The sequence below is a fragment of the Archocentrus centrarchus genome, chromosome 11 (genome assembly GCF_007364275.1).
Source record: "Archocentrus centrarchus isolate MPI-CPG fArcCen1 chromosome 11, fArcCen1, whole genome shotgun sequence".
In the NCBI taxonomy this organism is placed as follows: Eukaryota; Metazoa; Chordata; class Actinopteri; order Cichliformes; family Cichlidae; genus Archocentrus; species Archocentrus centrarchus.
In genome coordinates this window covers 20,270,699-20,283,323 of record NC_044356.1, presented here as the reverse complement: position 1 = coordinate 20,283,323, position 12,625 = coordinate 20,270,699, and the positions used below count along the sequence as shown (strand labels likewise).

General features: G+C 42.2%; 2 protein-coding genes across 5 annotated transcripts in view; one reads left to right on the top strand and one right to left on the bottom strand.

Annotated features, from left to right (window-relative positions):
* Nucleotides 1–1,432, bottom strand: part of cpne4b (copine IVb) — a 32,263-nt gene extending 30,831 nt beyond the window's left edge. For both annotated transcript variants that reach the window (XM_030741119.1, XM_030741120.1), the window contains exon 1: nt 1,162–1,432. The gene's annotated coding sequence lies outside the window, so the exon portion shown is untranslated. The remainder of the gene's footprint in view (nt 1–1,161) is intronic.
* Nucleotides 1,433–2,596: 1,164 nt separating this feature from the next.
* dync1li1 (dynein, cytoplasmic 1, light intermediate chain 1) lies at nt 2,597–11,904 on the top strand. Of its 3 annotated transcripts, none has more exons than XM_030741639.1 (13): nt 2,597–2,757; nt 3,023–3,096; nt 5,831–5,947; nt 6,088–6,318; nt 6,598–6,752; nt 6,947–7,040; nt 7,617–7,752; nt 7,844–7,955; nt 8,207–8,266; nt 8,407–8,451; nt 8,572–8,659; nt 8,760–8,882; nt 10,759–11,904. In XM_030741639.1, exons 1-13 carry the CDS (start codon nt 2,654–2,656, stop codon nt 10,875–10,877), a joined length of 1,458 nt encoding a protein of 485 aa, XP_030597499.1. In that variant the 5' UTR covers nt 2,597–2,653; the 3' UTR covers nt 10,878–11,904. The 3 variants fall into 3 exon arrangements, with proteins under 3 accessions (XP_030597499.1, XP_030597498.1, XP_030597500.1); XM_030741638.1 differs by having other exon boundaries at nt 8,572–8,668; XM_030741640.1 differs by lacking the exon at nt 3,023–3,096 and having other exon boundaries at nt 2,628–2,757; nt 8,572–8,668.
* The last annotated feature ends 721 nt before the right edge of the window (nt 11,905–12,625 follow it).

The following is a 12,625-nucleotide window of genomic DNA, read 5'->3' as shown; positions in this document are numbered from 1 at the left end:
AAATTATTCGTGAAGAGGGTTTTAAGTGTGCTTTAAATATAATACTAATTTTACATATTTGTGCAAATAAAGAATTAAGAAACAAATGAAATTATTTCAAAAAATTTCACAGAAGATACATGAGCAAAAACACATCTCTTTAGGCTATATTGGAACAATGTAAGTTGCGGAACTAGAAGCTGAGCTGTAGTCCCCTAATTCTAAAAAACAAAACAAAAACAGACTGGCAGTCATTTATTGCTACCTTGAACGCTGAGCTCTTATTCTCCATATACTGTAACAATCCTTAGAGCCATTCACCACAAGTGCACATGTGTACAGTGACTGTGACTGATGTGGCATCAATGATTCAGCCACAGAAAAGTCCATGACACTCAAGTACTGTAATTGCTCTGTTACATATCGATTATCAGGCAAAGAGAGTAACAGCCACTGTACAAGCAACACAACCTAAAGAGGCATGTGGCATGTTATGCAACCAATTATAGACGGTCAACCAATGCAGGTGACAGGGACGTTTTCAACTACAAGCTGGCCGGGACTGGGGGGGAAAATGAGCTAGTCTAGTGAAGTAGTCGGGTGCTGCAAACTTGCAGTGTTATTAGAGCCGGCCGAGAGGGAGGACCAGGGAGAGTGAGGGAGACAGAGGTTGTGAGAAGAGGGGGGGGATTAGAGGGATGGAGTGAGAGAAGTAAGTGTGGCAAGGCAGGCAAGTGATAAAGAATGAAGCAGAGGGGAGAGAGGAAAATTGAGAGGGACGGAGAATGAGATGGATCTTTTCCTCTCATAGGGGTTATCTTCTCTCATAGCACACCAGGAGAATACAATTAAAGCAAAGGCTTATAAGTGAAGCCTGCACCGTGGTTTCCCAGCATTTCAAATAGAGAATACCCCAGCTCCCTCCCTTTTTAGAATAATATTTTGTTAATAGGATTTGTGTTTTGGGTTTTTTTTCTGTTTTCATTCTTCAGAATATTTCATGCACCCGCAAAGTCTCACAAGCTGTTCAACAGAAGCTGATTTTTCTTCCCTTTCTATAATATGCATACAAAAATCGTAAATGTCACTTGCAGGACAATAAAGAAAATTATGTAATCGCGCCTGGCACACACCGATTAAGACATGCGTCGCCCGGGCTGCTCCAGCAGAGAGAAAACTCACCTCACCGACCTGGAGAAAAGATCCGAGCGGAGCCGGAGAACTTCACCGCCGTTTACTTGACAATCACGAATACCTCACTGTCTCAGGACCCATCTCACTGTCTTTGTCTATATGTCCCCCCCCCCCTCTCGATCCCCTACACTGCAGAGCTCGACCGGTTGGGCGCTGACAGTCAAACACAGCTGATTTCCAATTCCCACACCTCGAGCTCGATAAGAACGCGCTCCGTCTGCCTGGGTTTACTCTGGGTGAAAGATGGGGAGGAGGAGGACAGTGCGCCACTTAACAGGAGTTTGTAATCCGCTGGCTCCATCGGGGGCCACAGAGCGCCGTGCCCAGGGATGTGCGGCTTTCCACCGCAGTGTATCGGCGCCATCTTGCGGTTGCTATATTGAACTGCGGCACTCGTAAATTGATTGCGCGGTTCTCAGCTTTGATTGGCCGCGATGCGCCTCGCTGGTTTTATAATAGGCGGTGACCACACACCTGAGACCGCCTGGCAGCTGAAGGTTTTCTCTGCGCCCAGCAGATAACCGCATAGTCTGTACGATGCGATTTGGCTGCTAAAATTCACATTTTACATTCAGACCACTATTATGTCTCTCTGCAGGGACTGCAGATGGAAATCTCCATGATTGGTTGCATTACTTTCGTTTTGTGTGTATGCAGGCAGTTATTTTTTCATTTACGAAACTGCTCAAAGCTTTAACTCCTTGCAGGGACTGCAAATGGAAATTAACTTTTATAATTGTGGCAGAACTCACCTCTTCTTCTATTTGATTCATTTGTGTGCACCGTTTCTTACAAGTAAATAAATTACATATATTAAACAGTAAAATGAAATGAAAACAAATATTTACTATTTACTAAGTTGTAAGGTGCTATAACTTATTTCATTTCGTTTTGTATTGTTTTAGTTTATTTTTGTGATGAACAGCTTCTAGAGGCCTGAACAGTCAATTTGAAGTGCATCCAATTCCTACATGGAATTATCGCTTTATCTCCTTATAGGCTTAGGCCCGGTGCCACAATATTCACAAATCAAGGCACTGATTTTGGAAGCAGCTCATTTAAGAGGATATTTTGTCTGCAACGGATTTTGGAGGTTCTTTTGAAAACCCGATCATTTTATTTGGATAAATCGACCAGAACAAGGAACCCAAGTATTTCCATATAGCCCATTCTAGTTATAATAACCTAGCATTACTTAATAATAATAATAATAATAATAATAATAATAATAATAATAATAATAATAATAATAATAATATCTTATTAAGAGATTTTTTAAAATGTGGACACTTGAGCTTGGCGTGGACGCTGTATGCGGTTGTGTCACTGTGGGTGAGATCATCTGATGTCTGGAGCAGGGACAGCAGCTTTGTGCGGGCGGACCACGCCCCGGGCCGGGATCGCCGTGCGGTACACCAGGCTAGGTTAGATCGTTGCTGCTACATCCGGGCGCTCCGTTCGCTTTACAAGCCCTGCGAAGATGGCGACTTCAGGGAGGAGTGCACTATTATCCTCCAATTCAGCTGGACCCAGGAGCACGCTGGAGAACTCCAACCCAGAAGAGGATGATGGGCAGAACTTATGGTGGGCGATGGCTAATTAAAGCTGGTTTATTGGGAGCGGAGTTTCGTAGCGCGCAGGGGTCCACTCTGCTGGGATATAAGGATGGGTTGACAGTTAGCCTGCTAACGAGGCTAGCTAGCATCAGCACCAGACTGACTGGGCACTGGTGACACAGCAGCAGCAGCAGCACTGTTAGCTTGTTTTAGCTTCTTGCTGTCAGTCGTTGTTTGTGAATGAATGAACAAGCATGTTTGGGTGTGTTGTAACGGGGATGCTCTGTGTGCAGGTCCACAATCCTGAGTGAAGTGTCAACCCATTCAAGATCAAAGCTACCGTCTGGGAAAAATGTCCTGGTCATGGGTGGGTATCTGTGTTTGTCTGCAGTCTCTTGGCTAACCAGCAGGCACCGTTAGCTCTAACAGCCCGTGAGCTGGTGATCACCTCATCCGAGTGGCTACACTTAATTTTGCTCCACTGCTGAGCTAGCCTCGCTCTGGACTGAAGGAGCTTTTGTGATGGAGCTTGGGTAGCTGGTGCGTCGGCTAGCTGAGGGGAGATGGAGACAGGTGTATTTTCTGAGCGCGTGCACTGACGCGCGCACATTCACACTGCTTCACGGTGATGTGTGAGCTAATGGAGCCGCTTTGAAAGCCTGCAAGTCATTCTAGCATTCAGTGATGCTAGCAGCAGCTAGGTAGAGATGATTCTGAGTGGACAGGACAAACCAGCGGACTGTGTTGTTGTTTTATTGTACGGGGCCGCGGGGCTCTGCATGAGGGAAGCGGGGAGGGTACCTCCCTGTCTCGCTTCGTCCGCGTGTCCTGACACAAAACACCCTGTCTGCACATCTGCCCGGGATTATCCGCAGCCTGCAAACCCATTCCAGCTAATCAGACAGCTGGTTACCCATGTATAATGAAGCTGTGTGGCCATTTGACTGTTATGATACCTTCGATGACAGCATCATGAGCATTGCTTTGTGATGCGTTGAGTCCCCCTGTCGGTTTAAGTTAATATGGCAGAGGGCAAGAATGGATGCAGCCTTGACCTAATCATATACAATAACAATGCCATTGTGTAGGTTTGAGAGGATCGCAGGACTGCCTTAATGAATGCACCTGCACAGTATATTATGTTGTTTTGAAAACAGTAACATTTTATATATCATTTTTTCTGTTTTTTTTTTTTCCAGTTCAGTATAGTCTGAATTTGTTTCTATGGAAGCTTGTATCTGCCACTGGAAAAAAAAAATCTTCGAGCTAAGTCAAAATTAAAATTAAAGTTATAATCTCTTAATTTTGATTTACTGACTCACTGACTTCTGAGTAAATTGAAATCTTGAGATTTTAACCCAAAATTTTGACTTACTGATGGCAAAAGAAAAAAATTTCAGTGGCAAAAACAAGCTTCCATAAATTTCCAGATTGGATTTGCAGATTCTATTTTATTTTATTTTTTACAATTATAATATTAAGTATTTGATATAGACAAGCTGTAAACATACAGAATTGGCATAACAAATCAAACACAACACTTTATGAAGACTCCTGGGCATGTTAAAATCCCCGTCGCAATTAGCTGTAAGGCTGCCTCATGCAAATGTTTACAAACTTGACCAACTATTAAGACTAAAACTAACGGCATTTCATGTTGTTATATTTTTAATTATAAGAAGAAATAAGATTTATTTTCACAGTACTTCTGATTTTTTTAATACTTCTTCATTGTACTTTTTAAAATGCACGTTTCACAGTGCTTCACAATTTGCATAAAATCCACACATTAAAGATAAGTGTATATATCAAGAGATACAATACACAAATCCAAGCATATGTTTACTCCTATGTATATGTATACATTCCTTTCAAGCAAGCACTGGTATGAATCATAATGAAAAGTGAAGGGCACATTCCCAGAATAAACTAAAACAAGTCGCAAACATTTTGGAAAAAAAAAAAAAGCAAAACCCATAACCTATAAAATGTGCTCTCACCAGATGCATTTTGTCTTAATTAACATCCATTTTCTTCTGCTTATCCAATTCATGGACGCAGGGGGAGCTGGAGCGTATCCCAGCTGACATAGGGCGAAAGGCAGGTACACCCTGGACAGGCTGCGAGTCTGTCATAGGGCCAACATATAGAGAAAGGCGACCATTCACACCTACAGTCAATGTAGAATCACCAGTTAACCTAACCCCAAACACAGAAGCTGGAATACGTGGAGAGAAGCCATGCAGGCACGAACGAACAGAACATGCAAATGCCACACAGAAAGGCCCCAGAATCCAAGACCACTTTGCTGGGAGGTGACAGTGCTAACCATCACACCACTGTGCCCCCGTCTTATGTAATAATACACTTAATTATATATATATATATATATATATATATATATATATATATATATATATATATATATATATATATATATATATATATATATATATATATATATATATTGTAACGTTGTAAACACACTTCCACAGTCGGCGATGTTCACAACAAAGGTCGTCTTTATTACCAGAAAAACGGCTGCTGTAGGCCACAGCCACGCCAACCACAACTACAACAACGGAACAGCAACACACACACACAGGCAAGCTCTCGGTCTTTTCTCTCTCTCCATGCTGCCTTCACGAACCTCCCGAACAGTCCGAAATCCCACAACATCAACACGCTCTCTAACTAAGAGAATCGCTACAATATATATATATATATTTTTTTTTTTTTTTTTTTTTTTTTTTTTTTTTTTTTGGAGGGGGGGTGGTGGTGCTTGCACAAACAGGGCAATTTTAATGTCACACCTTGGCCTTTAGGAAGTTGCTTGTGACCATATCCTACTTGCTAATACTCTAGGTACTACCTTTGAAGCATATGCAGTTCATAATACCAGATGGAGGCTAATTGGCAAATTGTGCCCCTGAAACAGCGCTGTAGTGTGTAGGCTGACCTCAGTTTTCATGCCGCTTAAAGTGCTTTTGCCAAATTTTGTACTGTTGTTATTCTTGTTGTTTCGTTGCTATGGTGCAAGCATGTTGTAGCTGACTGGTCATATTTACTGCATGTTATTTACTGACTTTATGTGTGCTTAGGTGAGGTGGGCTCGGGGAAAACCACTTTGGTTGCAAAGCTACAAGGGGTTGAAGAGTACATGAAAGGCCGTGGCCTGGAATACCTCTACTTCAGTGTGCACGACGATGACATTGATGGTAACCTGCAACCGCCTGCAGTTCATAAAAAACAAATTACTGAGTCCTACTGTGCTTCTGTTTTTGTGACTACAGAGTAAACTGAGTGCTGAACACAGCATTAACCTGTTTTGTGTATGTGTGTGTGTGTGTGTATTTAGACCACACTAGATGTAATGCTTGGGTGTTAGATGGAGATCTTTACCATAAGGGTCTGCAGGGAGTAGCTGTACCGGTCGACTCTATCGACAACACGTTGCTGCTGATAACGGTTGACATGTCGCGGCCTTGGAACGCCCTGGACTCTCTCCAGAAGTGGGCCGCCGTTGCTAGGGAACACATCGACAAACTCCGAGTCCCCCCAGAAAAGCTGCGGGAGCTGGAGCACAGACGTGAGTCATAGTGACAGCAGTCAGACTTTTAAGTAGATAAATCATAATTCTTTCACAAAAGTGATCTTAAAGATATGAAATATTACTCAGAGAAATGCCGTCTTTGTAAGAGACTTAAAATTGTGCACTGGACCCTCTGTGGGTTTTGTCTTAAGAGGCCAATTAGAAGAATTCTAACACCACATTTTAAAAACTGACCTCTTCAAGGTCTCATTACAGTCTCATCATTCGCTTATCTCTCTGTGTACTTTAGCGTTGTTTGTTTGTGTTTGCGCGCAGTGGTAAAACAGTTCCAGGAGTACACAGAGCCGGGTAGTGGGGAGGATGGAACACCGCAGAGGAGGAGCGAAGAAGAGGAGAGTGTGCTGCTGCCTTTAGGAGACAACACACTTACACACAACCTGGGAATACCAGTAGTGGTGGTTTGCACAAAGGTACACACGCACACAGTTTCTCGTCCATGTACTGTAAAAGTTGCATCGTTTATAATTGTACGTCATCATGGCCTTTAAGAAGATGCTTTAAATCTTTTTTTAGCTGGAAAGATTTCATCTCATAGCAACACAGTGCTTATTTATTGCATCTCCGCACGAGCATTCATCTCTGACGTCTGTTTATCCATCCTCAGTGTGATGCTATCAGCACATTGGAAAAGGAGCACGACTACAGAGACGAACACCTGGACTTCATCCAGTCCCACATCAGACGTTTCTGTCTGCAGTGTATCCTTCACTAACACACTGCTGTCTTTCAGACTTTGGCTAGGGCAACCTCTGAATCTTAACCTAAAAGTTGTACTGTTGCAGAGAACAAAATGGCAGTATGGTGCATATAAAGGGTCTTTATGTATTTTTTTTTTATTCTTTTTTTTTTTTTTCAGCCTGTTCTCTCATACAGGGCATTTTTGTTCATAGGATCGAGGTAGAGTTTCCTGTCACTGTAAGCTGCTGAACTGTTGTCTGTGTTTTCTTTTATTGTAAAGTGAGTTCAATTATTGCCATAGTTTACCCAGTACTGCTTCAAATTGTTTGTTTCTCTGCATAATTTCCCCCAGTCAATACTGAATGAAAGCAGGATTTCATTTTTTTTTTTTTAAGGTTTATTGTGTTTAAAACGAGGAGCAGAAAGAGTGCACGCTGGCTCAGTTCTTTTGTGCACCTTTAGCAATTATTAGCCAGAATCGGTTTTTCAGTTGTGCCACTGTTATTAAAAAGTTATTTTTGTTTTTTGTTAGTGTTTATCACTATTTCTGACTCTAGAAATTGGACTGCTGAAAATATCCTTGACAGCCGCGTCAGACGGCGCCTCTCTGCTTTACACATCAGTGAAGGAGATGAAGAACCTGGACATCCTGTACAAATATCTGGTCCACAGACTCTACGGCTTTCCATTCCACTGCCCTGCACAAGTGGTGGAAAGAGATGCTGTCTTCATGTAAGGCTGGTTTTGTGTGTGTGCATATTATAGGGACTGTGGGACCACCTGTATTTGATGCGTGTGTAACCATGTCTCTCCCCTTTACCAGTGCATCAGGCTGGGACAATGAGAAAAAAATTGCCATACTTCACGAGAACTTCCAGACAATAAAAGCAGATGACAGCTTCGAGGATGTAATAGTCAAGCCGCCAGTCAGAAAGGTACGCGCTAAAACATCCTCTTATGCAAGTTAATCCCACCAGGTAACACTGATTACTGCTATAATATCATGTGTTACCATACACATCCTTTTTACAGTTCACAGCCATTGCACTAAGCTTCCGTACCCCTGCAGGGATCGTGAGAGTTTTATCCAATCCAGTTGCTTAAGAGCTGCAAAGAAAAGCTGGAAGCAAAATGCATTTTAAAAATGTGTGTTTTTGGTTTTTTTTCCCCTCTTTCCCCTCACTAGATTGTGCACGAAAAGGAGATTCAGGCAGAAGACGACCAAGTGTTTCTGGTAAAACTGCAGGTCAGAAAACATCTCATTTTGTGTTGATTCCATTCGGGTTTGCTGCTTGTGGGTCCCCGGATTAACTCAGACTTGAGGGTATTAATATGTTAATTAAGTGCTAATTAGAGTGTGTGTACATGTTGTGCTCTAATTTACAGTCGTTGCTGGCCAAACAGCCCGCTGTGACAGCAGGGCGACCAGTGGTGAGTGGTCCATTTTTTATTTATTTATTTTTTTCTTTCAAGTTTTGGCTCATATGATAACAGAAATGCCTCTAATGTCCATATGTGTGAAATATATATATATATATTTTTTAAATATAGGACACCACAAGCAGGGCACCCACAGGCTCTCCGAGGACGAGTAATCGCTCTGCAGCGGCCAACGTAGCAAATGCTATGCCACAATCCGGTATGTCAGGTATTTCATCCATTCAGTGTCCACTGCTCTCTAAATGCACTGCTGCTTGTGTTTGTGTGTGTGTTTTAACTCTAGTTCCATTATGCTGCAGGTCAGACCAGTGAGGGTGTGCTGGCCAATTTCTTCAACAGTCTACTGACAAAGAAAGCGGGGACAGCGGGGCCTGGCACACCAGGTGGTGGTAACAATACACCAGGAACTGTACGGAAGTCAGGTAAGAACACGCTGAGGTGTTAGAAGTGCTCTGGGTTTGTACCATTAAAGAAGTGGCAGGTTATTCAGCTGTCTTTGAAGACATCCCATCTGTAGTACTCATCACCTGAGCTTCTATTTGATTTTGCACCTGTTTGCCATCCTTCCTCTTGACTCTTGTCCTCACGCTCCAGCCACGAACATAACCCTTAATAAAGACAGTCATTAAAGGGATTAAGTCCATCTACAAACCACACAAACACATACCCCTGACCATCATCTCTATACCTGTTTATAGCTCTGTGTGAATGTCGTTTCCTTGTTAACTAACCCTCACAGTCTTTTGTGCAGTCTCACTGTTAACGCCATTCATAATGTGTGTGTGTGTATGTGCTAGTCAGAGGATGCTGGCCACGTTAAGGTGTGTGTGAGCAAGATATTTCTCATCTATTATTGCTTGTGTATGACACTGAAAGCACTCCTTTATTCTTTTGATGCCCCTTCTCCAGCATCCAAGGAGGAATATTGCTGGGATCAGTGCTTCTGTATCACTATTTACTTCTCATATAAAGACAGAGACTGGGATGCAGGCTCTCTGTTATGTTTATTTGTATATGATTGATCCTTTCAATGTGGAGATCATAACACTGTCTGAATATAAGTCTGCCCAAGCTGAGAACTAAAGTAGGGATCCAGGAGATGATCCCATTGCTATTTAATTACTTCTCCGCCATATGCCTTTGTCTTGAAAAATGCAGTTAGTCTCACTGATTGGAACCACACTAAAACGAAATGAGGATTTACAACAGAAACACGTGTTTTAGCGGTCACTGTACAGCAGTGACATAGTCACAATGAACAGCCACCAATGAACAGATTGGATGTGGTTTATATGTAATGTAAATGTTCTGATTTCATATTAGTGGCTAGGCGCACAACTACATAATGTAAAGATTACGAGCAGTAAGCCAGGAAGACAAGGATGATTCATTTTAGAGACAGTTGCATCCCATTTATTTTCCCTTTCTGTAATACCCTTTCTTCACTTCTACATTTTTTTTTAATAATTTGAATGATTTATTTGCATGTTGCTTTGCATTTCTCGTCACTAACATCTGCCACAAACAGTGCACATGATTCTGACAAAGGCTGGGTTACTTGAAGGAAATAACACATAAATATATTAGCTGTAAGCAATATACAGTGTATAGCCAGCATACATGCATCATACACACTGTGGAAACATGAATTACATAGTTTTATAGGGACCATCTTCAAAGCTTTATATTCAAATGTAATGTCGATAATATAGAAAGCATAATTTAGATAATAAGTGCAAGAAGAGCCAGTCTGCAATTAAAAACAGTACTCAGATGTCTGTCTTTTAAAATAGGATTGTCACCTGCACAGTTATTGTATAAATATATAAACCTGAAAAAAGAATTATCTGTTTATGTATCTAGGTAGAAATGGTATTCATAAGCGCATAGTGATCATAGTTATAAGCTTATTATCCTCCCAAGAAGCATCAGAAGTGCTGTCGTTCCCTCGTCCTCATGCAAATGAGTTAAGACAGAATGAGACCACTGAAACCAGCGCAGCCCTCTGAAATGTTGGTGTTAGACTTCAAAAATAACATTTAATACTAAAATCATGTTACCTTTCATGTTCATCTATGTTAAATAACAATCAGCACCTCACCCAGCTCTTATTTTAACCATGTGCGCTTGCCTTTTTTTTTTCTTTTTTTTTTTCTTTCCCCTTTTCCTATTGCATTGTGGCTTAACAACTCAGTGCTGGGAAAATGCACTGCTATTTGCTGCACTGGCTGAGCAGCTTGTTTATTTGTTTGTTCTGTGATATAGCACTAATTTGTACGTACCTGCCAACATTTGCAGGTTCAAAGCTGGGCCTGAGCGACGTCCAGGCTGAGCTGGACCGCATAGCCAGCCGAGAGACTGACTCTGACTTGTCCAATGCCAACGAGACCCCTGCCACCGATGGCCAGGACACATGAAGACCAGCACCCTGCTCTCCTTCTCTCCATCCCCTGCACCTCACCGTCCACCTCCCTTCTTCCCTCCACTCTCACCTTCCACCTCATCATAAAGATGCAGGGAAAAGGCAGGGGTGGACATACAGTTTCCCCCCCCCCTCCCCATTCTCCTTCACTTTCTCCTAAAGGAGATGAACTTGCCCTTTCTTTCCCTAAGCCTTTACCCACACTTCCTATTTTCTTCCCAGCTGTTACACCAAGGACAAGTATTTGTCTCTTTTACATACAAGAAGGTCTGTTACATGAGAAGCATGTGGTTAGTGGAGGGGGGGGGGTGCAATGGGGTGTGTAAAGGTTGGGATGAGAGGTTGTTTGAGAAAGATGAATGGCAAGAAAGAAAGCAATGGTGTTTTATCCATCCATTGATTGTGATGGTACAGTTGGTGTTTTTACTGTAGGAAACGCTGAGGGTGCGTGTTGATGAAACTGCACTTAGGTAAAATAGGGATGACTGTGTGCGTTCATGTGTTTAATGTATGTGGGGCAAGTCAAGTCACACTTGGCCAGATGACGTTTAGAACAAGAAAAAGAAAAATGCCTGACATAAAAACTGTAAGAGGCTTTTTAAGATGAAGGGGGAAAACATACTAGTTTTGTGTGTGTGTGTGTGTGTGTGTGCGCGCGAGTGTGAAAGTGAGGCATATAGAACCGTTTTGTTGAGAGATTCTTGGCTGTTTGCATTTCAACCAAATTATAAAAAACATTACCATGCTCTTATATGAGAAACTCATTATAAACTCTTCAAACAGTACAAACTCTAATTAGAGCAGCAAAGTCTGCATCACTGCACAAACCAAACATCAGACTTGACACTTAAGCTCTTCTGTCGTGGTACCCTACAATTGGCCAAACTGCCGCTCGAGGTACAGTTCAGACTTGTAGGTAACAGACTACACTGAAAAGGGAAGGTTTTACGGGGTGGGTGGGTAGCTGAGCTTTATTTGTACAGAAAGAAACACTAGCGATTAAGTTTCATAGTTACTGCTGACAGGGGGATGCTTTTTTGGGGGGGTGGGGAGGGTCACAACAAGAATGTACAGTCATTGTCTTGCTGATTGGTCCTGTTATTTCAGAGCTCTGTGTTGGCGTTTGTATAATCAGATCTGTCAATCAGTCAAATAAAAGGTGTATTTATTCGGATTCATCCACCCGGCTTCTGTTTTGTTTTTTTAATGCCTCTATTCCTCACCCTGGATAAAAATTCATACTTGATCATTTTTTTTAATAATGGACCAATTCTTATTACAGGTGAAGTTTCTTGAGTTACGTAGCTTGGCTTGAGCCCACCCCCACCTGCTGCAGTGACCTTGGACAAGATTCTGAATGTTGGGTTATCCCTTATTTTGAAGAATGAAAATATTGGTTGTAGACTTTGGCAGACGCAACATACAAGTGGACGAACTCTGGAAAATAAAAGGGTACAGCATGAAATTTTAGGATCACAAAGTAACAATCATATTAAAGTTTATCTGGGGATGGGTTGCGGAGGCTCCCTAAGCAGACAAACCCAGACCTCCCTTTCCCCGGTCACCTCCTCCAGCTTATCCAGGGGAACACCAAGGTGTTCCCAGGCCAGCCAAGAGATATAATCTCTCCAGTGAGTCCTGGGTCTGATAGGTCATCCCCAGAATACCTCACCCAGGAGACATCCTAATCAGATGCCAGAACCATCTCAACTGGCTCCTTTCGATGTGGAGGAGTAGCAGCTC